At 42.7% G+C, this 27,454-nt stretch overlaps 1 protein-coding gene across 3 annotated transcripts; it reads left to right on the top strand.

Moving 5' to 3' along the window:
- The first annotated feature begins 15 nt into the window (after positions 1–15).
- Positions 16–25,416, top strand: CTNS (cystinosin, lysosomal cystine transporter). Of its 3 annotated transcripts, none has more exons than XM_075854392.1 (11): positions 16–235; positions 5,498–5,588; positions 5,678–5,789; positions 6,544–6,628; positions 12,368–12,471; positions 13,444–13,575; positions 15,140–15,239; positions 15,319–15,438; positions 18,746–18,916; positions 20,467–20,584; positions 23,204–25,416. In XM_075854392.1, the coding sequence occupies exons 2-11, from the start codon at positions 5,519–5,521 to the stop codon at positions 23,332–23,334; spliced, it is 1,143 nt and encodes a 380-aa protein (XP_075710507.1). In that variant the 5' UTR covers positions 16–235; positions 5,498–5,518; the 3' UTR covers positions 23,335–25,416. The 3 variants fall into 3 exon arrangements, with proteins under 3 accessions (XP_075710507.1, XP_075710508.1, XP_075710506.1); XM_075854393.1 differs by lacking the exon at positions 16–235 and adding an exon at positions 4,050–4,230; XM_075854391.1 differs by lacking the exons at positions 16–235; positions 5,498–5,588; positions 5,678–5,789; positions 6,544–6,628 and adding an exon at positions 6,637–7,780.
- Positions 25,417–27,454: the final 2,038 nt, after the last annotated feature.

Here is a 27,454-nt window from a genome sequence, read left to right as displayed (position 1 = left end):
TTCTTGAAGCCTACCCATTTCATTTAGTACAAATGGTCTTCGGAAAAATGGCGCCTATCCGTGATTTTAGATACGCTCCTTTCCCCGCATCTATGTCACTCCTGTATCATAAGGTAAACACGGAAGAAGGCGGAGCTTGTTGACAATACTAACAATTGAGGAACTCGTGAGCTGTATGGAGTGACTGGTCAGCTCATCGGAGAGGAAGCACTGGGCGCGAGGGGTTTGCACACAGGTCGGTGTCCTGTAGACGGGGCGGAGTATAAGGATACATAGTGACTGGTACAATCACATTGGTTAGATAGCAAACTGAAGAGAGTTGGTGGTACAAGTAAATAGGGGGCATGGACTGTGGTTATGGTGAGAACACATCGATGTCATAACTCTCAGATCATTTGGTTACGATTGTCAGCCATTAATGTCTCCTGACTGATGTTGTAGTGAGAAGGGACGGGGATTGGAGTCAGTCCACCACCGATCTTAGGGCATGTTCACACGTAAGGTTTTCAGACGTTTTTGGTTAAGCGTGTGAACATACCCCAACATTTACCACCCGTCCTGAGAAGTCGCCTGCAAGTCCCAGTGATATTGTGGTTAAATGTTGCCTACAGAAAATAAAGTCACGAGGCAGCGGATGAACGTCTCAGAGACCGTAGGAGCTGTATACCTTATACCTTATATCTGTCAAAGTCATTGACTCCTTTAACCCTTTCTCTCCACAGTCATTTATTTTTATATTTTTTTTCGCTTTTTCCTCTCCACCTTCCAAAAGCTATAACTTTTTAAAAATTTTCTGTTGATCAAGCCATATGTGGGCTTCTTTATTTGTGGGGTGAGTTGTAGTTTTTCACGGCAGCATTTGTACCACGTAACGTGCTGCGAAACTAGAACTTTTTTTTATTTGTGGGGTGAGTTGGGGAAGAAAATATTATTCCATAGCGTTCGCTATGCGTTAAAAGCAGCAAGTTACCTTTATTCTGCGGGTCGATATGATACCGAGTTTATATCGTTTTTATATTTTACTGTTTTATTTATACAAGGAAAAAAATATTTGTTAAAAATAACATTTGTGTTGTGTCGCCATATTCTGGGATTCATAACTTTTTCTGTCGATTTGAGCGATATGAGGGTGTGGTTTTTTGCAGGGCGAGCTGTATTTTCTCTATTGGTACCATTTTGGGGTACATGAGGCTTTTTGATACTTTTTTTTTTTTTTTTTACTGTGTTCACTGTGGGTTGAATAATGGTGTAATAGGACTTTTATGGATGCAGTGATCAGTTATGTTTTTTTATTTCATTTATTTTTTGTCATTTTGTTTTTGGGGGAAAATGGGAAATGTCTTTTTTTTTCTTTACTTTTAATTAAAAAAAATACATTCATCTGTGTGACAGCTGTTGTTTTAACGGCCGTCACACACGTGTACTACAGCCAGTAATTACGGGCCCATGGACTTCTATTGGCCACAGGTACCTTCCCATATGCTTACGGGAAGGTGCCCATGGCGTTGAAAAATATAGAACATGTCCTATTTCAGGCTGTAATAACGGCACGGGCAGGCCCATAGAAGTCTATGGGGCTCCCGTAATTACGGGTGACTACGTGTGTGCACCTGTAATTACGGGAGCGTTGCTAGGCGACGTCAGTAAATAGTCACTGTCCAGGGTGCTGAAAGAGTTAAACGATCGGCAGTAACTGTTTCAGTGACTACCGATCACAATATAGATAAAGCTGTAAGAAAAAAAAGACGTTCATACTTACCCAGAACTCCCTGCTTCTTCCTCCAGTCCGGCCTCCTGGGATGACGTTACAGCCCATTTGACCGCTGCAGCCAATCACAGGCCAATCACAGGCTGCAGCGGTCACATGGACTGCCGCGTCATCCAGGGAGGTCGTGCTGGATGTCAAGAGAGGGACGCGTCACCAAGACAACGGCCGGGTAAGTATGAATTTCTTTTACTTTTTCTGCGGAAAGGGCTGTCCCTTCTCTCTATCCTGCACTGATAGAGAGAAGGGGCTGCCGATTAGCGCAGTGCAATTTTGCAGCGAAAACGTGCCCGTAAATACGGATGGAAGACTGGTGACACCGGACCCGTATTTACGGGCACGGGTCTGTAAATACTGGTGCAATACGGGTCGAATACGTGTGACCAAGAACCCGTATTTACGGGAGGACAAAAATACGTTCGTGTGCATGAGGCCTAAGGCCCCATGCACACGACCGTGCCCGCAATCACGGCCCGCGATTGCGGGCACGGCCGGCCGCCGACTGACAGACGCATTTTCAAAGTATGGGAGCACGGCCCGCAAAATGCAAAAGAACGGACATGTTCCATAATTTCCGGAACATTTCCACGGCACGGACACCCTTCCGTAGTGCTAAAAATAACCTATGAATGTCTATGGGAGTAAGACAAAAAAAACAACCCTTGCTGCGGTTTTGAAACAACGTGGCGCTGTGCCAAAAAACGTAGGACAAAATAAAACATAATGCCACTGAATAAAAGCGCAATATTTGTACCGCTTTCAATATTTCAGCATTGACTTTCAGCTAATATCTGCCCCCAGTGTTCTTTGTTGCAAAAACCACCAAACCACGTTTTTTTCTAAACGCACCCTAGTAAAGGCAGAAATCCCATTTGGAGTGCTGTAGGTTTGCGGGGGCTTTTTGTAAATGGTCTGGTCATCTCTGCTGATTAATTGAAAGGGACCATAAAACCGTGTCAAACAGGAATACAGGGGCTGCACTGGCTTGTCATAATGGTATAAACCTTTAACCCATTCAAGTCAATGGGTGCGTGAAAACCACGCATGCCACATGGAAGCACTTCCGTGGGACGAGCGTGATTCGCGCAACAGCAGTGAAAAGGATGAATGAAAACAGAAAAGCACCACGTGCTTTTCTGTTTACAAACATCCAAACGGAGTGTCATAATGATGGCGGCTGCGCGAAAAGCACACAGCCGCGCATCATATGCTGAGGCCACACGGAGCTGTTAAGTGCCTTTTGCGCAGGCAAAACGCCACGTTTTTTGCTTGCGCAAAAAGCACACGCTTGTGTGAACCCAGCCTAAGGCTGGGTTCACACAGTTTTTTGCAGGCGGAAATTCTGCCTCAAAATTCCGTTTGGGAGTTTGAGGCAGATTTTCCTCTCCCTGCACGCCAATTTTCGCAGCGTTTTTCGCGCACGGCCATTGAGTGCATAAAACTCCGCAAAATACGCTTTCTCTGCCTCCTATTGATGTCAATGGGAGGTCAGAGGCGTAAACGACCGAAGATAGGGCATGTCCCTTTTTTCTCCCACGAGACGGTTTTACCGTTCGCGGCAAAAAGACGCCTCCGCCTCCAATTGAAATCAATCAGAGGCAATTTCGGTCCGTTTTTGACAAGTTTTGCGGCGCGGTTTCTGCGTCAAAAAACTCTGTGTGAACCCAGCCTTACACAGTAAGAATACTTTTTTCTCTAGATTTGAAGAGCCATAACTGTTTATTTTTCTGTCGAAGCAGCTGTATGAGGTCTTCTTCTTTTTTTTTTTTTTTTTTGCGGGAAGACTTGTAGTTTTTATTGGTATCATTTTGGAGTAGATGCAACATTTTGATCACTTTTTATCACATGTTTTTTAAGGCAGGATTCACAGAAAACAGCAATTCTTGCATTGTTTTTTATTTTATTTTTTATGGCGTTCGCCGAGCGGGTTAAATAATGTAATAACTTTATAGTTGAGGTCATTATAGACGCAACGATACCAAATATGTGTACTTTTTTTTTTTTTATAATAATAAAGCATTTTCTAAGGGGGGAAAAAGTGGGTTTGTCTTTTTTTTTTCCCACTTTGTTATTAACTTTATTAAACTTTTTTGTTACTAGTCCCACTAGGGGACTTCACTGTGCGGTCATCTGATCACTTTTATAATACACTGCAATACTTCTGTATTACTGCCTGTCTGTGTAAAATGGACAGGCATCTGCTAGGCCAACTGCCTTTGGCACGGCCTAGCAGGCATTAACTAAAGGCAGACCTGGGAGCCTTTATTAGGCCCCCCGGCTGCCATAGAAGACACCGGCACTCTGCGATCTCATGAAGGAAGTTAGTGGGATGAGAGAGGGAGCTCCCTCTCTCCAAAACCACTCTGATGCGGCGCTCGCTATTGAGCGCCGCATCTGAGGGGTTAAATGAGCGATACTGATATAGATCTCGTCCATTCGAGCAGGGATGCCCCCAGCGAAAAGGCGTAAGCATCGGAATAAAGCCCATTAGTGGCCGCCATGAAAAGGCGTATTGGCGGTCACTAACGGGTTAAGGAAAGTCTGTGAAGTCAATAGAAATATACTGACTCCAATTCCGGCTTCAAAATAAAAGTCTTAAATATTATTAGTATTGTATAAGGCACATTGTGTTGTATAATTACTCACAGGAATTTACAAAATCATTTGTAGTTCTATCTAAGCAGGCGGATTATTTACACGATGGCGATGAAAAGCCGGATGTTACCATTTTACTGCAGTCAATTTGTTATTACTAATTATTATATGAGCCATTTATAAAGGAGTCGGAGTTGGAAGTTTGGCTTATCGACTACACGGCTCTGCCTTTAAAGAGGACCTGTCGCATCCTCCGTCATCTAATACCAGCTGGATGGCTGAGCAGCCGCTGCAGCGCTGGTCTTCTCTTTCTAGCTGCCCGCGTTCCCCGGCATTGTCAAATGAGCCATCCCCAGAGCTCAGTGTCTGATTGTCCGTGACTGAGATTAACACTGAGCGCTGGGGACGACCCACATGACAATCCACTCGTACAGGTCACGGAAACTAAAGGGACTGTATGCAGGGGAACGCGGGCCGCTAGAAAGAAAGACCAGCGCTGCAGCGGCTGGTAAGCTATCCAGCTGGTTTTAGATGATGTGGCAGGTCCTCTTTAAGGAAGGAGTCGTCACCATGACCAGTTGCTTTAATGAAAAAAGCCACATGGAGATTTTGGAGCCTTTTTATTAGGCTCTGTCCACATTTGTGTTGGAGGTTCTGTTCGGGGCCAATTCCGTCAGATTTGATTGGAGGAATAGAGCTGCATGCAGCGCTCTTCTTGCTGTCAGAACTACGGGTGGCACAATGGACAGCACATTGTCTCAAGTCGTAGGGGTCCGTTGTGCGCCATTGTTATTGGTCATACTGCGGCTTGGCTTCTGTTATTAATGGAAGCCACGACACGGTGAACGGAGCCTAAGAATGCATTAAAACGCGTGTTTTATCCAAAATGAATCACCGCGCAACTGCGTATTTTGCACGATAAATACCTTTGCTGGACGGTTTCAGATCAGTAAGAATTAATGTAAATGTTGTGTAGCTCAAAAAATGAAATCCATTTATACAATCTAACTGCTCCAGGTATCAGACCACCCAGGGGTCCTGGCAGCCCGGGCACTTGAGTCATATGATGTTATGTGGGTACTTCTAGATGGAGGGGTTATAAGGTTATAATGTATGATGTCTATTTCTGCTCCACAGGTCAGGAGAAGCCATACAGCCATGGAAGGAACACTGAATCCAAAGTCCCCAATACTCGCCCTCTTCTTATTCAGGTTATTCGTATTCTGCGGTAAGTAGCGGTGACGTCATTAACCCCATCTGTGCCAGCAGTGACATTGCTTGGTGTTGGTACTATGAGAACATATTGTTGAATTCCAGGTGCAGATGTTCCCCCATCACTTGTGTGGTTCGTTGCCGAGCACAGGATTTCTATCCCAGAAGTTGTTACCATGGAAAATGGAAGTTTAAAAAACCTAAGCCTTGCTGTAAAGTAAGTGCTGTGCTTTGTAAATGTTTGTGTGGGGGGAGATATATCTTAGCCCAAATGTCAGATCTCCACAGATGGCAAGAGCGAGGGGGCTGCAGGGCTCCGTAAAAAGCAGAGGACGCTTTTTTTTTTTTGCTAAAAGTGCAACGCTTTATTTAAGGATTGGGCAGTTCCTACACATCTGGGGTGGGGGCAGGAAAAAGCCAAAACGGGCTCTGCTCTTTACAAATGGCCACCACCCTTTGTTTATAGTATCTGTTAAGACATAATCGTATTCCCCACAATAACCATTCTGGAGCACCTTTTCTTTGAACTCTGCATTGTGCTGTTCCTCTGTTATTACTCCTGGAAATTAATTAAGCTAGGAACAAAAGTCACAGCCAAAGTCACCATTAAGCCCTAGCCTAAATTGGCAGCTGAGCGTTACCATTCCCCTTGTCAATAATGAGCGTGGATAATCTAGGACCATTTCCTTGAATATATGCAGTGAAATTGTTTTTTTCCTGTACTGAATTGCGTTTTTTCTCTCTATCTCCCGTAATAATCCCTGTCTCATTTACGCGGCCCATGTCGGGCCATGTAACAGGCCCCTTCTCACTGGTAAATGCTAGGCACTGAATGACACTTACAAAATAGTGACAGTATGTTTATTAAATCCTTTACTAAAAAGAAGGATATAGTGGTGAACTTAACATTTCTGCTTACATAATTGCGCCCAGACTTTTGTACGTATGTTTTGTATTTTTTATTTTTACAGTGCCCCATTGAATGAAACTGCGCTTTTTACTTTCAACATTACATACTCTTCAAAGAACAAAACAATTGTCCGTCTTCCAGCAGAAGTAAGTAATGTGTGGGCATAAGGCTGACCACCGCTGGGTGAAGTATCCGCACTTGTGGTGTATATTTCCAAACCCATTGAGGGAGATTTATCCCATAGCAACAATCTGATTCCTGCTCAAATTTTTCAAATACTTTCCCTTTCGTGAAAATAAAACAGTAATCTGATTGGTTTGCAATTTTCTATTGTTCTAGTTTTGAGAAGGGTATGTTCACACGGCTTATTGCCAGCCAATTTTCAGGCCGTAAATGGCAGAGAAATCGGAAACAGAACGCCTCCAAACATCTGCCCATTGATTTCAATGGGAAAAATGGCATTCTGTTCCGACGGGCGTTTTTTTTACGCGGCCGTTTTGAAAAAAGTCTGCATTAAAAAATGCCTGCGATAAAGAAGTGCATGTCACTTCTTGAGCCATTTTTTTTTCGCTATTTTTCATTGACTATACAAAAACGGCCGTAAAAAACGCAGCGGAAAACGCTAGTTAATTAAATAACGGCCTTTGAAAACGGCTCCGTATTTTCAGATGTTTTTTGCTAAGTGTGTGAACATAGCCTTAATCTTCCCTAACGAGATATCTCCCCACATGGATGTTTGGGGGACTCATCTGGTGGAGGAGCTCCTGCTTTCTCTTTTGCTTAGTCCAGGGGGGTCTGTGTTGGTGGCAGATTCCCTTTAAGGGAAAGGGCTTTCTGTCTTCTAACATGTCTGGGTGTGTTGTGACACATCTTGGCGCTCCATTTGGCTAAGAGGGCTCACTGAGATGTATTTATTTTATCTTTTTTTAAAGCCCGAGATTGTGCTCTTCAGCCAAGTGCCACACAAAAAAGTGCCCGCTTGGATGCAGACTATCGTAACCCCTCTCCGAAAGGAGAAGAGCTCCCAAACCATTACCCGCCCAACGTCCTCCCCTTGCCGAAACTTAGGGAGAACCCGTCTGTGCTTCGGCACTTGCATGGGCTGCTGCCCACACATCCAAAGTCTAGGACTAGCTTCTCTAAAATGGGGAAATAGGTTTCAGGTGGGTGAGGAACCTGATGGCCACACCCACCCACCGATTGACATCCAGGAGGGAAAACCCATAAGGGCTTTGCACCCGGAGAAATCCATGTATCATACAAATGTGCAAAGTGAATACCCAGCGAGCATAATAGAGGTGAGTGCGCTCAAGAGTAGAAGTGCAAGTGTACTCTACTAATCAAGTGGGTTTCCCATCCCCAAGTGATTTTCAGGTGCTCACCAGGTCACACCTCTGGGGGCACTTCGCACCTGGGGCTTTGAAACTACGTGACCTAATGGCATCGATCAGGAGGCCCCAGATCATCTACAGGTAGCAGTTAAGCCAACCTGCCTACACTTTGCTGTGTTCAATGTACTTGTTCATTACCAATGGCCCTAGCAAGCCACCGATAAGGACACTGTCCACTGAGGGATGTGGCACATCATTAGCATTTGTTATTTTTGGGTTTTTCATTTTAAAATCCCTGATCGGTACTTGGGGTTGGAATAATTAATCTGTATTAAGGCATGTTATGTGTACCTAATGTTTTATCTTATTGTCTTTTAACCGTTCCTGTACTTCCTCTACCACAACTCAACTTCCAACTAAAAAAGAAACATTTAGGCTATGTGGTTTAAAGCGGCTCTGTCTCCAGATTATAAGTGCCCTATCTCCTACATAGTCTGATCGGCGCTGTAATGTAGATAACAGCAGTAGTTTTTATTTTGAAAAACGATAATTTTTGAGCAAGTTATGAGCAATTTTAGATTTATGCTAATGAGTTTCTTAAAGACCAACTGGGCGTGTTTTTACTTTTGACCAAGTGGGCGTTGTACAGAGAAGTGTATGACGCTGACCAATCAGTGACCAATCAGCGTCATACACTTATCATTGTTCCGGCCCAACTTCTATCACTGGACAATCACACTGTAACAATGAGAAGTGCATGACTTTTTCTCCAACACGTCCCACAGATGCTCGATCAGATGAGATCTTGGTAAATTGGAGGCTGTCAAGACTTTAAACTCTTTGTCATGTTCCTCAAACCATTCCTGAACTATGTTTGCAGTGTCACGGGGCACATTATCCTGCTTAAAGAGGCCACTGCCATTAGGTAATACAGACCGCATGAACAAGTGTACTTGGTCTGCAATAATATTTTGGTAGGTGGTACGTGTCACAGTAACATCCACATGAATGCCAGGACCAAAGGTTTCCCAGCAGAATATTGCCCAGAGCATCACACTGGCTCGGTTGGCTTGCCTTCTCCCCTTCTTGTTCATCCTGGTGCCATCTCTTTCCCAGGTAAGCGACGCACATGCACCTGGCCGTCCACAGGAAAACATGATTCATCCCGTTCTGTTGCTCGCATGCTCATTGTAGGCACTTTTGGCTGTGGACAGGGATCTGCATGGGCAATCTGACTGTTCTGCGGCTACGCAGCCCCATATGCAGCAGTGTGTTCTGACTCCTTTCTATCATAGCCAGCAGTAACGTTTTCAGCAATTAACGTAACCTTTAATAAATTGGGAAAATAATTATCCCTCTAAATAATGATGCAAAAAATAATAATAAGGGTGAGGGGAGAGGTTTTTTTTTTCTTTTGTTCATTGAGTTGAGAGAACAAGAAAAATAACTGACCCTGGTATACCCGATCAGGTCACCCTTCCTAGTCGGAGTAATGCCCCTACTCAAGGGACGACTCCAACCTGTACCCTAGATACCCTATTAATGGCCTAGCCAATTCTCTATAGTGGATTTCAGGTACAGGCAAGTGCACAATAGATAAAGCAAATATGTGCAAAAATTTCAAACTGTACACAACAATGGTAGCCACAAATGAAGAAATTTTGTTTAATTATACTCGTACAAAAACATACCACAACCACCAGATAGAGGTGGTGAATGATGAAAAAGAAATCCGTATGTCTTGAGAGGTGGCTCTGATTGACTTAAAATGATAGACATAATAAACTGCGTTCCAATGCGTTTTCTCAGTTTCATCTGTGAACAAAACTAGTAGTCAAAATGAAATAGTCAAAAAAACAAAATCAATACTTGTAAGACATAATGCAACAGAACTGGATGTAAAAAGTCCTACCGTTTCAAGATTATCAGCAATGTACAACGGCAAATAAAACCAATGCATCATGTGGGGTGAGGGGCTCAATACCCAGGTTACCGTCTGTAGGACAGAGGAGGAGAAGATATCCCCATCAATTCACAGGGAAGCTCTGCCGGCTAGATCAGTCCTGGAATCCCTCATTGCAGACCATGATGATAGTGCGTGTGTTCACTTGCTGCATAATATACCCCACCGCTTGTAACAAGATTATCAATGTTAGTCACTTGGTTTATACGTTATGGCTGAGCGGTGTATATATGGCTATAACCATGGACAACTTGAAGAGCAAAGAAATTCTTTACTGGACTGTAGTGATCGTGCACAAATGAGAGAAAATGGAAAAGAAAAATTAAAAAAGTTGTATCAGGATGACGATGCCTGTCCGTATGCCCCACTACCCAGTGGTGTCCTCCACTAGACCGGATGGAGAGACTCTCTGTAGAGTCTCTTGACCACATGTAACGGAATTGCTGCAGAAAATTTCTGCAGCATTGCCGCTTGAAATAGCAGATAATCCGCTGCGGAAAAACTGCACAATTTCCTGCGTTTTTTTAGTGCAGAAAATGGTACGGGTTTTGCTGCGTTCTTTTCAAGCCTGTGTATGGCGACCTCTCCTCTGAAAAACGCAGGAACTCAGTCCACTTTCCGCAGCAGTAATTGACATACTGCGGAATTAAAAATACGCGCCGCAGGTGAATTTCTGGACTGACATGTTCCGCAGTGTGGATGACATTTGTTCATTCACACCCACTTTGCTGCTACCGTATTTTCCGTCCACAATTCCGGATGGAAAATACACAGCAATTCTGTTGTGTGGACAAGCCATAAAGAGTGCCTCCTGCTCTGGCAGACTCGGCGTCTCCATGCATTACATGGCGGTCATTCATTTCAATGGCTGACATGTAATGCTACGTTTCCTCTACAGCATCCTAGATCAGGCTTTCCCCAGTGATAACAGCTGAACGCCAGGGGGCGAGAGAAGCTGGGCCTGTGACCGTCCGCTGATTTCCACGCTGGTTTTATTTTAAAAAGTGGTTGAGTAGAACGCTTAAATGGAGAACCTCTGTTAGTAAAGAAGATGACGGCTGCTATTCTGCTGGTTGTGTAAACTACAAACCCAATGCTAGATGAAGCCACCTTAAAGTGCTATAGGGGGTCATAGAATTGAATCCCAATATGATTTACGAGCCTCCCAATTCTGTATGAGAAAAAAGTCACCAGCAACAGGAAATCTCACGTCTTGCATGTGCTGCAATTTTATAAGGAATTTCTGTGTTGTCACGGAGCACTACCTTAAAGGAGTATTCCCAATAAGCATTTATGGTGTATCCACCTTTGGGACAATAGGTCCAGTGACCCCCCCCCCCACCCCCCATTCGCTGATTCACGGCCATATCTTCATTGAACTTTCTAGGTAAGTGTCCCAGAGGTGGCATCTTTGGCATATCCTGTGGAAATTTCATAAATGCTTAAAGGGTAACTAAACTTGCAACAAACTTCTGACATGTCATAGTGACATGTCAGAAGTTTTGTTCGGTGGGAGACCGAGCATTGAGCCGCTTGGTTTCTGATCGGCTTTTCTCGGAAAGCTGATGTGACCGTGTACAGACTCAATAGAAAGCCCATGGGCCCGTACAGCAACTGCTCGGCTTTCCGCGAGTAAGCGGCTCGGTGCTCACCCAAACGCTTCTGCCGCTTCGTTTTGGAGATCGGTGGGGGTTCTCCATGTTCAGACCCCCACCGATCAAAACTTCTGACATGTCAGAAGTTTGTTTGAAAGTTTAGCTACACTTTAAGGCCCCATGGCACACGGCCGTAAAATCTGCCGTATTTACTGACCGTAATTACAGGCCCATTCATTTCTATGACCTACGGACACCTTCCCGTATGTCTACGGGAGGGTGTCCGTGCCGTAGAAACCTGCCCAAAAAAATAGGACATGTCCTATTTTTTCATTTTACGGACCGTGCTCTTATACTTTATAATGGGAGTACGGCTCGTAAAAATGGCCGGCTGTCCGGGCACGGTCATGTGTATGAAGCCTTAGATGGGAACACCCCCTTAAAGATTGTATTCGACCGCTATAACCCATCTTATTTTCGTGTGTGTGTGTGTGTGTGTGTGTGTGTGTGTGTATGTATGTATATATATATATATATATATATATATATATATTTTTTTTTTTATTTATTAATTAATTTTTTTTTGTACTTCTTATATTTCTAATATTAGTAATGTTCCCTGCAGGAGCTGGAGTGATCTGATAATAGAGCAGGGAAGTCAATGGAATTCACTTCTGAATGTCATAAAAGCCTATGTTGACTGAGCCGTGTGCAGAATACAGGCTGCTCTATGCAGTGGCCTGGATTCTGCTGATACACCCTTAAGTCATTGGCAGGGAATTTTATTTCCTCCTCTATTATCAGAACTCTCCTAAGCAATTCTGACAGTAAAAGTATACGCTATTTCAGGGTATTGCTGTCTGTGTACGTAATCCTCCACTTTGATATAAAGCTTACCAATTGTCTATATAACAGTATTTCGGTAGTAAAAATATAACAGGACATTGAGTTGTTGTGTAAATCTTGTCTTTACATGTTTTCTCGATTTGCCTTCAGATTATCTTGTTAGCAAATTCGGATCATTCTGTTTTTAATGTGACTGCAGAAGACGTGGGACAGGTCACTGCTTATCTGCGCAGCAATAATTCTCACAACAATGGGTTAAGTACACTCTGTTTTTTAAGGAGCATTATTGTTTCATTTCTGCTTTTTGTTACACAAGCTTTTCACTGGAACTGCACATAGGAAGAGCGGGCATGAATACAATAATAGAAATAGTATCAAGGTACCCATTCATTAACTATTCCGTATTTTACATTGCTTACACCAAAGAGAAAAAAAATTATATGAAAATGGTAGAAAACAATTTAAAAAATAATTTGGTTATCTGAACAAGAAAAACTGTTCTAGCTGTCACTTCTCTATGTGCATAAAAAAAAAAAAAGCTAAAATTTGCATTAATACAGTTTGGCATTAAAAGTATTCGCATCTGTACCCAAAGGTCAGACATGAGGGCCACATACTTCTCTCTCCCCCCCCCCCCCTACTTACCGGTAGTTGCATAGTTCTCCACTTAGACTATCCCTACTTGTTGGGCTTCGTTCACATCTGTGTCAGGGCTCCGTTCTGACGTTCCGTCTGAGATTCCCAACGGAACCCTGACTGGAACCAGACGGAAACCATAGGTTTCCATTTGCATCACCATTGATTTCAATGGTGACGGATCCGGTGCAAATGGTTTCAATTTGTCTCCGTTGTGCAAGGGTTCCGTAGTTTTGACGGAATGAATACCATAGTCGACTACACCGGATCCGTCACCGCTGAAATCTATGGTTTCCGTTTGTTTCAGTCAGGGTTCCATTCTGACGGAAAGCTCAGACGGAACGCCAGAACGGAGCCCTGACGCAGATGTGAACGAAGCCTTAGAAAGGTCCCTTGACTATAAGCTGATCACAGTGTCTCCCTGCTGGGACCTCCAGCGATCAGCTGTTATCTGTTGGGAAATAAAGTTTCTATAGGAAATATTCCAGCCACTGCGTGTGGAAAATGAACTCGCAGGTAAAAAATAAATAAGTGCTACATGTCCGCAGTGTCCATGACACTATAACCTCTCCACTTTTAATTGTTTCCAGGCCAAGAATACGTTTCCTTGTGATCCACAGCGTAGCGGTGGAAGTGATTCAGCAGATTATTGGCTGGATATATTTCTTGGCCTGGTCGGTGTCTTTCTACCCACAGGTTTTTGAGAACTGGAAAAGGAAAAGGTGATCACCAGTTTACTATATGTCTCTCTGCCATAGGCCTCATACACACATCCTTTTATACAGCTGCAAAATACTCGCCCACAATGCAGACCGCACACGGATGGAAGCCGTGTGCGGTCCGTTCTTTTTTTAACAGACCATTGAATAGAATAGGTGAGAGCGATCCACAAAAACTGACCGGTATAGGACCTGCTCTGCACACGGATCCGCAAAAAAAAAGTGTATGTGCTCATGGCCCCATAGAAATGAATGGGTCAATGTGCTAGCCGTTAAAAAAACAAAAAAGAAACGTAAATCACACTGAAGAAAATAACTGATGTGTGCATGATCCCTTCGTTTTATCTTTTACATGCAGTGTTATCTGGCTCTGTTTTTCCATCTGCTCTTTGAAAAAAAAACCTTTGTGTGTCCTAGAAACATCACATCTCTGCGTGAACACAAATTAAAATCCCATTTATTTCCTGTTGCTTAAACATATTCGATAGCACTGTACAGAAACGTACACATTCACATTAGTCCCTAATTGGAATAGCAATTTTATCAGGCACGCACGCACGCACACACACACATACATATTGGCCATTTTTATAGGAAACTAATTCACCAATCGCTATGTTTTTGGAGTATGTGATGAAACCAGAGAACCCAGGTTAAACCCACACAAACATAGGGGAAACATACAAGCTTCATGTAAACTTTGCCCTTGGTTGGATTTGATCCCGGGTCCTCAGTGCTGCAGGACAACATCGCTAACCACTGAGCCCCCGCGCTGCCCATTTATTGCTATGTCAGAGCCAGACCACATCACACAGCCAGTCCTGTCATATGTCGTTCCGTTTGCATACAACATTCCGTGTTTTTGTTCATCCATTTATAAAATCGGTGAAGCTTTCCATTGCTTCTGATGAGAACAGTGTATTCTGCTTCCCTATTTCACCCAATAAAAAAAATAAAATAAACACAACTGACCCATTATAAGTCAATGGAATCCGTTACAAAAATATCCTTCATAGATTAAAAACAAAGCGAAAAGATACCAATGTGAACATGACCGATCTGAGACACAGATCACCGCGAGATAGCTGCTTGATGTAAACAGAGCCTTAGGGTCCTTTTACATGACCCTATATAGGCCGTGAAAGCGAGCGTCGATCAACGAGACGGCTTGTTGATCGGCGCTCACTTGCTCCTTTGACAAGGAGCAATGACTGGTTATGTACGAGGATGAGCGATCGTTGCTGCGACCATTCATCCCCATATATTTCGATTTATTTCGGCACAGGTAGATGTGCTGCCGACTAGCAACAATTTTCTTGGCCGTTAACGAGCAGATCAGCTGATAAATTGTTTGCTCGTTCATCGGCTGATCGTTGCCCTGTTTACTCAGGTCAATGATCCGGAACGAGCGTTCCTATGAACACTCGTCCAATCATTGGCCTGTTTAAAAAGGCGCTTAGAATTACAACATGTGTTTTTAATATTAAGAGATTCTATGAATACGATGTTATATTATTGATTACTGGATATATTAAATATGGTGTCTTCACATCCTCTCTCTGGTTAGTGTTGTGGGCCTGAGTTTTGACTTCTTGGCGTTAAATCTGACCGGCTTCATTGCATATAGTGTCTTCAACGTTGGCCTCTTCTGGATCCCGTTTGTTCGGGTATGTGCTCTGTGTGGTTCGTTATTTCTTATGTAAACGTATAGCCCCGATACTAAATGTGCATGTATTTATTTTACAGGAACAATTTCTTCAGGTCTACCCCAACGGTGTGATCCCAGTAGAAGCCAATGATGTATTTTTTAGCCTACATGCGGTGCTCCTAACACTTGTTACTATAGTTCAGTGCTGTATTTATGAGGTAACTAGGAATAGTGGATTATTTTATTAGATTTCCTTGAAATGTCATTGTCAACTGGCTGTTAGAGAGATGGCAAATGTGTTGACATTGGTTATATTCTTCCAAAAGTTGTGTTCCAGGCATAAAAAGACATTAACGGGCATTGTTTTCACTCCGGGTTTTTTCTTTTTTAACTCCTGTAGACCTGACCCTCCTTAAAGAAATTGTCTTAAAAAGGCAAAAGTGTGTAATTTTTTTTCTTTTTACCAAAAACAGCGCCACACTTACCCATGGGCTGTGTCTGGTAATGCAGCTTCGCTCAATTCAGTACAGTGAGGCTGAGCTGCAATACCAGACAAAGCTCATGGACATTGCAGCTGCGGCTCAGCCCACACATGGCCTCCCTTCTCTATTAATACATTGTACAAAGCATAGCGTGTCACGTGGTCACTTAATCATGTAGATCTGCCGTGGTATTTGTACGGAGCCGTATCTAATACTATTAGTGGCCATGTGATGAGTTCATATGGCTGCTGTACCGGGCTATTCTTTGTACCATATACGGAGAGAGAGAGAGGGGGGGGCATTTACAGGCTGATCTCTGGCACATTGATGACAGAATATATAAAAGGTGAAGATTTTTTTTAATACAAATCAATTTCAAAGTACCGTATATTTCGGACTATAAGACGCAGTTTTTAGCAAGAATAAATCTTGCTAAAAAGTCCCTGCGTCTTATAGTTGGCAGTTAAGAGACCCGGCAGTGCAGGGCCCCCTGACCACTCGCTGCCGGGCCCCTTGACCGCTTCTTAACCCCTTCTTAACCCGCACTTATCTCTAGAACTGGGCCCCCTAAACCTCATTCTATTTTACCCGGCTCCGCTGTCTCCCGGCCACTTCCTGGTTAGGTGGTCGGGAGTTATGGAAACAGCCGAGTGCTCGCTGAGCTACGCTGTTTCAGTAACACCCATAGAACTGAATAGTAGTTACGGGAAAAGAGTAGCATGCTACGCTGCTTCTGTAACTGCCATTCACTACTATGGGAGTTATGGAAACTGCATAGCTCAGCGAGTTACGCTGTTTCCATAACTCATCCATCCCTAGGGGAACTAAGATATGTGTAAGAAAAAAAAGTTAGGTACATTTTCAGGAGTTAAGAATTAAAAAAAAAACACCTCTTCCCATTTTTCCCCAAGCACAATGTAAAAATAAAAAAAATTGATATCGCTGTGTCCGTAAAAGTCAGAACTATTACAATATAGCATTATTTGACTCGCATGGTGAACAGCGTAAAAAAAAAAAATTAAAACCCCAGAATCGTTGTCTTTTGGTCACCATAGCGCTAAAAAGAATGAAATAAAAAGTGATGATAACTACAGCTCGTCCCACAGAAAATAATCCCTCACACCGCTCAAACGAAAAATATAAAAGTTATGTCTCTCAGAATGTGGTGAAACCTAAAAAATAGGTTTTTTTTAACCAATAGTTTTTTCTTTGTAAAATATAAAAAAATGTTCCTATTCTCTGTTGTCTAAAACCTGGGTACGTCTTTTAGTCAGGTGCGTCTTATAGTCCGAAAAATACGGTAACATGATTTCTTACTACATGGCCAATAGCAGAAAAATGAATCCACAACAACCCTTGAAGCCACATTCACACTTGCATATTTATATCAGTACTTGTTGGCAAAAACCAGAAGTACGAAACTTTCCATTCTACTTTTCTGTTTATTTTCCATTTCTGGGTTTAGCTTATAAATACTGATGCAAAATGCTGACCTAGATACTGCAAGTGTGAAAGGTGGTCAATAAACCTCAGGTTTACTCCACACTACATCGTAACTTTCTTACTTTTCAAAAGTGCCCCAATTCTCGGCTCTCCCTGCACACCACGTGACCTGTGATGTCACGTTTTCTTCTGCCTCTAGATGTTTCGGGGGTCTATATTCTTAACCGCAATAAACGTGCATGTGCGGTCTCCAGGGTTCACACAGAGTTCTCGCTGGGTTTTTGGCCAGCGGGCAAAAAACACAGCAAAGTACCCTTTCTCTGTCCGAGACGTAAACACCCGAATATAGGGCATGTCCCATTGAAATCAATGGGATGTATTTCTGGCCATTTTTTTGCACGTTTTTCGACGCGGTTTCCGTGTAAAAAAAACTCAGTGTGAACTCCTCCTTACCTCTAATAAAGATAATAGAGATTTATCAGCGCATGCGCTATGTTTAGCCAGTGCAGAGCATTCTGGGGAATTAAGTGTCAGCAGGAAGCTCCGTAAACAAACAAGTGAGGAATGCAATTAGGCACAGTTCACACTGAGTTTTTTGGCACTGATTTCAATGGCTGAAGGCATTTTGAGGCCGTTTTTTTTTTTTTGTCTGCCTGCAAAATCCAGTGAACAGGGTCTTATATGTGAGTACTGTTTTTTTCATAGTGACATGTCAGAAGTCTGGATTGGTGGGAGTCCGAGCACTGAGACCCCACCGATCGCTAAAACGAAGCATCTGATTAGCCGCTTCGTGTCTGTTCGGCTGTTTCCGGAAATAAATGTATGTTTCCAGAAAAAGCCGAACAGACACGAAGCGGTTGAGCGCTCACACGAGCAGTTCAGCTGCTTCGTTTTAGCGATCGGTGGGAGTCTCAGTACTTGGACCTCCACCAATCCAAACTTCTGGCACGTCACTAGGACGTGTCAGAAGTTTGTCAAATGTTTAGCTACACTTTAAAATTGGAGCTGATCTCAATTCTGTAGAACTTGTGAAGGGAAAAATAATCACAAGCAGGAATTTTTTTTATTTTTTTGTCCTGCCCAGTTTTAAGGTTGCTTGTTCAATGAATAATATATACCCCAGGAATTAACCCTTTAATTATCCCGTGCATAGCGATGCTAAATATGTGTCGATTGTGTAATATAGGACTTCGCTATAGCGCAGAGAAGACAGACACTGTTTTAGTTTTAAATGTATCTCCCCCTTAACATTAGACATGTAACTCTGTACATGGATAATAAACTTTTAGGTCCAGAAATGGAGATAGGTCTGGAGTGGAACAGCCACAAATCATTGGCTGGGGGTTAATTATTGTATCTTTGGAGTTTCATACGTTCTGTGTGACCGGAACGTATTACCACCCGATGCCAATACAAAAAAAGTGTTTGTGTTGCACGAGAAAAGTGTCCGAGATTGGAATTCCCCTTTTAATGTTCTCAGTGTGACTGGGGCTATTACACTTCACCACCCATGTGTAATGCATATTCTTATTCTCCCTGTATGTTTATTAACACCTGGTATGAATAGTCCTGTTTGATTGTCGTCCTCTGTTTTTTGCAGCGAGGTGCCCAGAAAGTCTCTAAAGTGGCGGTTGGCGTCTTGATCATTGCCTGGCTGTTTGCTTTCTTCGTGCTGTTTGTGGCCGTGGCTGGAAAAGTGAACTGGCTTCAGTTCTTGTTCGGCTTCTCCTATATAAAACTGGCAATTACATTGATTAAATACTTTCCACAGGTAACTTATACTGAACATATAATTCTGATAAATGACCTTGTATTGTAAAAGTCTAACATACTCTGTAATAAGGCACATGGTAAGAAGTTGCAGGAACCCTTACGGAGCATTTTCACCTCAAATAAACCAAAACAGTCATGAATAGAAGTGCTGGCTTGCCCGCGGTGACCGTGTATTAAAAATGTTTATGTAGCATTTTATTCATCCCATCTGCTTCTTCCCTATGGCGGCCATGACAGTCACTTTTGTCACCCATCTTTCCAAGAATCTACCTCAATATGGAGCAGTAGTTGCGTGGAAAAATCTATCCCTATGTGATTAACAGATTTTCTATCCAAAAGTCTGGGAAAACCTTGGAGAAGTTTAGTGGCAGCCATATTGGTTGTAAGAAGGCTAGGTGACAAACTCTTTTCTGCTTAGAAATAGCGGAGTAGACCTAATAGTGGTGTCAATGTCCATCTAAAGGGCCTTTTACACGGGCCAATGAGTGTCCACAGAATGCTAGTCTCCGATCATGGCCGTATAAACTGGGCAACGATCAGCCAATGAATGAGCAAACGCTTGTTCATCGGATGATTGTATCGTTTATTCTGCAAGAAATATCGTTGTCGGCAGCACATCTCCTTGTATAAACAGACGTGCTGCTGACATTATGGAAATGTATGGGGACGAGCGATCGTAGTAACTATCGCTCGTCCCCAAACTAGCTCCTTGTGAAAGACGCAAACGAGCGCCGATCAACGAGCTGTCACATTGATGTGCGCACGTTAACTCGGTCCATGTGCAGTTTGCGTCAGATAACCATACCTGCGCGCGCGCGCACACACACACACACACACACACACACACCACGCGCCCCCCCCCCCCCCCCCCGCCGTGGTCACTGGGGAAACGTAGTTGCATGCATATATTTCATACAAATGTAGTTTTACCTGTTGCACGTTGAATTCATGTAATACCCGGTCATTCCGAGTCCTCCAGAGCGAAAGCTACACTTTGCAGTGGCACTCTGCCTTGGCCAATATAAGGCGGTCCCGAGTGAGGGATCTTTGTCTATGACCTCAATGTACCCTGATAGAGCCTATGTATTGGGGTTGTCCTTTTGGGAAAACCCCTTTTAAAAGTCCTAGGAAGCGTTGCCTGAAAATGCATCCCTGTAATAGGTTGTACATATGGCATTTAAGCTTGGCTGACGCAGTCCAGTTTCCTTTTTGACGTGCTGTGCCGATCGTTCAGTGTTGGCATTTTGTATGTACAAGATGTTGGAAAATCTCCTTGCAGTTATCTCATTGGGAGGATGATTGGGAAATCAATCCACAAGTTCATGTTTGTTTGTGTTTTAATTAAAATATATATATATTTATATATAACCATATAGACTATAAATACGGCCATGTGAACGGGGCCTATACTCTGAGAAACTATAGCGGGTGGACTACTAACAGGACAGGCATGTATATGGTAGCAGTGATAACATATGTAACCTAAACCTACACCGTCATATTATATAATTCGTGATATGGTTAGATTTGATTTATTTTGTCACTTAGGCTTACATGAATTTCCGTCGGAAAAGCACAGAGGGTTGGAGCATTGGAAATGTGTTGCTTGATTTTACAGGTGGCAGCTTCAGTATCATTCAGATGTTTCTACAGTCTTATAATAACGGTGAGTGTGACGAATAACACAACGTAAGGCCTAATTCACACGAGCGTGGCGCATCTCCCACGTGAAAAACTGTCCAAGGTGCATCCGTGCTCAGCGCTGCGGGACGCGATGTCACGCATCCCCCCCCCCCCCCATAGTTGAGTCTATGGAGGGATGCGTGAAAAGATAGGACATGTCCTATATTCCCACTGAGCCTTCACACGGTCCGTTGAAACAACGGCTGTGTGAACGGTCACAATGAATTACATAGGTCCGTATAACACGCTCGTGTGAATTAGGCCTAAGGATGGTGTGCGGGATCCTGTTCTCTGGCTCGGCCCATTTAATACTCCATTATGGATCATCTGTAAACTCTGCGGCATGACACAAGCTTAGTGCATTTATTCTGTACAAGGAAATTCAAAGAATTCCTCCGGCTCAGGCAAATTACATTTTAATAAACTTCAGGTTATCTTCTCACATAAAAGGGAAGCAGACATTTCTATTGTAATTATTTAGTGAGGAGTTTTTCACATTCCCTAATGAATGGAGTTTGGTTGTTCTCCCCCATACTCTGGTTTCCTCCCACAAACCCCCAAAACATACTTGGAGGTAAATTGACTTCCTATAAAATTGGGCCTAGTGCTTGTGTGTTACACTGTGAGCCCCATTGGGGACGTGGGACTGGGGTGAATGGTAACAATCTCTGTACAACACTGTGGAATATTTTGCCACTCTAATTAACAGGAAATAATAATAATTTCATAGCTAGTTTCCTAGTCGGTGGTGTAAATATATTTGAGACAATGATCGTCATGCCCAATAGATAAATGTCTGCAGGTCCTGGGGACAATCTAATGTTTATTGGAACAGCCCAGCTGGGGAAAACACAGGTGAGGTATATTGGATTTCAACCTACAAATCCTTTGTTTCCCCTAAAGGCGAGCGCTGGCAGAGGTGTCTTGCAGCAACTTGTCCTCCCGCAGTACACGAGCGTGCTCGGACATTCCTAACAAGCGTGTTAATGGGGTGTCAGGAGAGAGATCTATCAGCAACAGCTATCTTATGTATATGACTTGCTCCACAGTGTACATTGCAGGAGGTTGAGATCGCCAGAGGTTTAGTGACACAATTATGGTCTGTACACATCAGAGGAGCAGAACAAAAATGGCGCAAGAGCCGGTTCCAGTGCATGACTGATACCATCGGTGCCTGACGGACTACATTGACTTTTTAATGGGTTTCTGTTATTTTGGACCAGATCTGTGACTGAAGCCACGAAACGGAGCCGCCAATGCAGATGTGAACAGGCATCCTGTACTGCCTCCGATAAGACACAAAGGGAAGAGTGTAGGCAGCAGATACTGAGCAGAGTAAAAGGGTAGAGTTATCTAGCGGGATTTTTTAATATCACTGCCCAGCTCAAATTCCAGTAGAGCTGGCCTAGACATAAGATAAAGATCAGTGAAACATTTTTCAATTTTGACCGTTTTTCCCAATTATCCCTTCTTTTATCAGTCACATTTCTTCATGTAAATTACAGATAACCTATAGGCAAGTAATCAGAACGTCAGCCTAAGGTTTATTATGCAAATTATCGTAATGTTGCTGCATGGTAGCTGCCATGTTACTGCCACATTACCCGGACCTCCTGTGATTCTTCTCAATTAATCTTAGATCACCATAGGATGACTGGGTATTGCAGCTGTAAACCGGATGCTAGAAAACAAACGCATTATGACAGTCCGAAACCAGCCCCTGGAACATTATAAAAGAGGTGTCTTTCTTTTCTTATCCTCCATGCTTCATCTTTGACTGTGCATGTGGTATCAGCCTTAAAGAGGTTCTGTCACCAGATTATAAGTGTCCTATCTCCTACATAATCTGATCGGCGCTGTAATGTAGATAACAGCAGTGGTTTTTATTTTGAAAAACGATCATTTTTGAGCAAGTTATGAGCAATTTTAGATTTATGCTAATTAGTTTCTTAAGACAACTGGGCGTGTTTTGACTTTTTACCAAATGGGCGTTGTACAGAGGAGAGTATGACGCTGACCAGTCAGCGAACAATCAGCATCATACACTTCTCATTGCTCCAGCCTAGCTTCTTTCACTGCACAATCACACTGTAACAATGGGCTGGAACAATGAGAAATGTATGACACTGATTGGTCACTGATTGGTCAGCATCAGACACTCCTCTGTACAACGCCTAATTGGTAAAAAGTAAAAACACGCCCAGTTGTCTATTAAGAAACAAATTTGCATAAAGCTAAAATTTGCTCATAACTTGCTAAAAAATGATTAGTTTTTCAAAATAAAAACCACTGTCACCTACATTACAGCGCCGATCACATTATGTAGGAGACAGGGCACTTATAATCTGGTGACAGAGCCTCTTTAAGTACAGTCAGTCAAACCAGTCTGTGACCATCTCCGGCAGAGAAGAAATTGTGGAAAGTAATTCCATTGAGGATTTTTTCCTAGGAAGGGAATACAGCATTAATAAAAAGATGGTAAAATATTCAGTTGAAGAAATTAAAAAACGATCCTAATAGCGATCAGCGCATTATTTCTAAGCTTTGTGACTTCCGTGTATACTATGGCCTCACAATGACTTTATCTCTTTTCTTTCAACAGATGAATGGAAGTTAATATTTGGTGACCCCACAAAGTTTGGTTTGGGCCTGTTCTCCATTATTTTTGACATCGTATTTATAACTCAGCACTACTGCTTGTATAGAAAGCCACAAGGATATCAAAATGTTTAATGAAGACTTGACGCTCTTTTCTTTTGTACAAGTGACTTAGAATTTTTTACTATTGTGCCTTAACTTATATTTTATAAGACCAGCAAGAAACTTGAATTCCTCACCAGCCTCTGTATCAAGTGACTTGTAGAACAACCCGTAAGTAATTGAAATCTAAGGGCACGTTCAGACATGGTGGATTTGCTGTGGAAATCTGCAGCAGACCTTTTTTTTTTTTTCTTTCTGTGGTTTCTATATCTTTTTAGTTTATAGACTGTGCAGAAAAACACGATGTGGAAAATCGCTTTCATTTGCAGTCCGCCACATGCCCATTCTGTTGTGGAGAAGCCGTAGATTTTCACTGGATTTCAGCCTTTGCAAGTTCCCTGCGAAATCCGCCACAACTGTATGAACTCTCACACATGCAGCAGATTAGTTGCATAATTGCCACAAATTTGCGGCAAAATCCATAGGGGAATATTTTTGCCGCATTTAAACGTATTCTAAGAGTCCAATAACATGTTGAGGTCTGGTTAGAAACGCACCAAGTCGAGGTAAAACCGCAATACCGGTTTTGGATCTGGTTTTTCAATGCGGTACTAACCGCGCCTCAACTGCAACGACGTGTGAATGGACCCTGAGGCTGGTTTTACACAGCACCAGCAGAATTGTAGAGCTTGAACTAAACTTAGATCACTATATAACCCGATGGTGATCTTGATCTGAGCTCCGTTTAGTATAACCTGCAAAAGAGGGTCCAAGTGTTATGGCTGTAATATGAATGCTAAAATACGGACATATTACAATGTGTTAAACCAGTCTAAGCCTGGGGATATACACAGACTAAGTTTATACACATGGCAAGCACAGATCTTGTTTGACAGCACATGGAGTCCCTGTTACATGAGGCAGTGATATCTTCCCTGGAAGCACTGCTGTATACCGCCTGATCTACAGAATCTAGGATGAAAAGGCAGAGGTACAGTATAGGCACAGATTTCAATGGGCGCCACATTCCAGATCCATAATACGGTGCGTGCAGGAGGCCTGGGGCAGGTTTCACATGAACATAATGTCGGTGAAAATCTCAGCCTGAACATGGATCTAACCACCTACATTAACAGCATCGTAGATCTCATATCATGAGCCAGTCCGGACAGGATGTTCACCCCTATTAGGCTCCTGGAAACTGGCCTAAGGCCTCTTTCACACTGCAGTATTTTGTTCAGTATTTGTAAGCCAAAACTAGAAGGGATCCAAAATCTTTATATTAGACTTTTTCAGTTTCACTCCCGATTTTGGCTTTTAAATACGGATGCAAAATACTTACTAAAGACTGACGTCAGAATGAGGCCTAAGGCGGAGTTCACACCATGTTTGGACAACTCCGATGCTTTTTTTTTCTCCAATAAACTAAAAACAAACATAGGGGCAGATTTAATAAGCACATAGATTTGTGGCGCAGAAGAGCCGCAAGTTGCACAAAACAGTTTTGCATCTTTTTTTTTTTTTTTTTAAACATGTCTCCTTAATATTCACTTGTCAGTCACATGAAAATCTCCTAAGTCATATATACGTCTTCTGATTAACTGCGACCGCTATTACATTCCTTGTAGTACAAAAATCTGTATGTAACCCCAGCCACTCAAGACCTGAACACGTAGGGATTGCAGTGAGCGCCAATATCTCTTTCCTAATGTCATATTCACAGGGAGTCTGAAAAACAAATATGCGGAGCTGTGTGATGGCGTACGCTCTATTTTTTATTTTTGTTGGGAAAAATGAAAATTGCAGGTGGCCAGTGTTGCCTCCATGTTAATAGCTGCGTAAAGAATCCCACAACTCTGCAGGTGACATGTGGGGCCTATAGGATATTGCCTCAACTCTGTTAATCTCTTAATTTTCAGGTTTGCTTCAAACCTCAATATCTTGACCGTGTGACAGTACACTTTATATATGTAGGTTTTTCGGTCTTCAAGCTTATATACAAGTGATGCTGGTATGTTAGTTTATAGTACATGGCTGATACAAGAACGAAGACCTGGACTTTATAGGAGTGGGGGGGGGGGGGGAATATTTTTCGATCAGACTGCTAAAAATAAATCTAATACCTCAGTTACTCCAAATTGTAAACTAAAATGCCAAATTATTTTATAGGCTTGATACAACCAAAGTATTTTTCTTTCCAACCCATTGAAAACGGTTTACTTTACCGGTATGTGGATGTTATAATTCAATAAATATACGTACCTGGTGAACAACTTGTATTTGGTTTTAAAACAATGCAAAGACCGATACACAGCCCAGTATTATGACCATGTATATCTAGTTTATGCCGAAAAGAAACCGGTAGTCTGCATGGTTTGTTGTTTTTTTTTTTTACATATTGTAGCATCACATGAGGATTTTCATTGAACACACATCTTTTAACTTCTGCCTCTGTCAGATTTTGCGGATGAAAAAAAAAAACCATTGAAACTTGTCTTGACAGTTAGGCCCCATGCACACGAACGTGTTTTTGCGTCCGCAATTCCCCCGAAAATCCACGGGAGAATTGTGGACCCAGTCATTTCTATGGGCCCATAAACACTATCCGTGTTTTCACGGGTCCACGCATGTCCGCAAATCCATGCCGCACAAACTCAGGACATGTCTTATTACGGCCCGCAAATTCGATGCGGACATGCCCATAGAAGTCAATGGGCCCGTGGAAAATGCAAGTACACCTCCGTGTGTCAACCGCAGTTTGCGGAAGTGTTGCTAGGCGACGACCGGGAATGAGTTCTGTCGTCATCCTGTTTTACCTAGGCTTTTTTTTTTTATCCGCATTTTGCGGATTACATACGGATAAAATGCGGAGGACATTTCACGGAACATGGTCCTGGAATTTGCGGACCAGAAAACCACTACGGTCGTGTGCATGAGGCCTTCGGCCTCATACACAGCCGAGCTATGTGCACGAAGGAAATGTGTGATCAGTGGGAATCCTGGTTTTCAGACCCCCACTGATCATACATTGATGGCCTATCCTACGGCTGACCCATCAATTGATCGTCCCAGACAGCCCCTTTAAACATGGGTTCCAGGACGACTATAAACTTATAACCGGAATATATTAATCCGTTCGCTTCCAAAAATATTTTCACATATTTGACAGACACAAAATATAACCTGAATTTTTAAATCATTATACTCCCATACTGATATTTTCTAAAAGTAGACCGGCACATTGTAAAATGCCACCTAGCACTTTACAATCATGGGTGCGGCCATGCAATTTTACATTAAAAGCGGAACATTTCTTAAACAAATGCATAAAAATCCATGTTTGTGTCTAAGTCTGACCCAAACAGATACTAATACAAAAAAATAAAACGTTCAAGATGTGCAAAGTTTATGCATGCCGCTTATGCCTGTCTTCAATTTCTATTGATTTCGTAAAGATCTATGCATAAAGAGACCAAAAATCTCTGCAATCCAGAAGCCGGGAAAAAAAAAAAAATCTGCGTCATGGCATGGAGTCAGTTCACACGTAGCGTAAATACTGCAGAAAATGTAAGCGCTAATTGGAAAAAAGGCTCAGAAATGGATATGGTGTGTTTGTCTTTTTTTTAATCCGCAGCATGTTAATTGTATTTGACTTCAATGGGGAGGCAAAACCCGCAACAAATAGATGTTGAATTATTTTTTTTTGCAGCAGGATCGCAGCGATTCCGCCGCAAAAAAACCTGACAGAGAAAATATATATAAAAACAAAATTTAAGGCTGGATTCACACGAGCCTGTTTGGTCCGTAATGGACAGAACGTATTTCAGCCGCAAGTCCCGGACCGAACACACTGCAGGGAGCCGGGCTCCTAGCATCATACTTATGTACGATGCTAGGAGTCCCTGCCAGACAACTGTCCCGTACTGTAATCAGGTTTTCAGTATGGGACAGAAGTTCCACAGAGAGGCAGGGACTCCTAGAGGCTGTACAGGGGAAGATGTGACAGTAACAGGCCAAGATCTTCCTTTCTGATGTCATTTGCAGCTTCCCCCTCCCTGACAGTGACACAAAACCAGGAATAAGTGCTCTTACGACTTCATACAGGAACAGCGTCTACAATATTGAGCCCGGTATCATTTGAACTTTAAGATCT

Source organism: Rhinoderma darwinii, chromosome 2 (genome assembly GCF_050947455.1).
Source record: "Rhinoderma darwinii isolate aRhiDar2 chromosome 2, aRhiDar2.hap1, whole genome shotgun sequence".
Lineage (NCBI taxonomy): Eukaryota > Metazoa > Chordata > Amphibia > Anura > Rhinodermatidae > Rhinoderma > Rhinoderma darwinii.
This window is presented reverse-complemented; position numbering and strand designations above follow the sequence as displayed.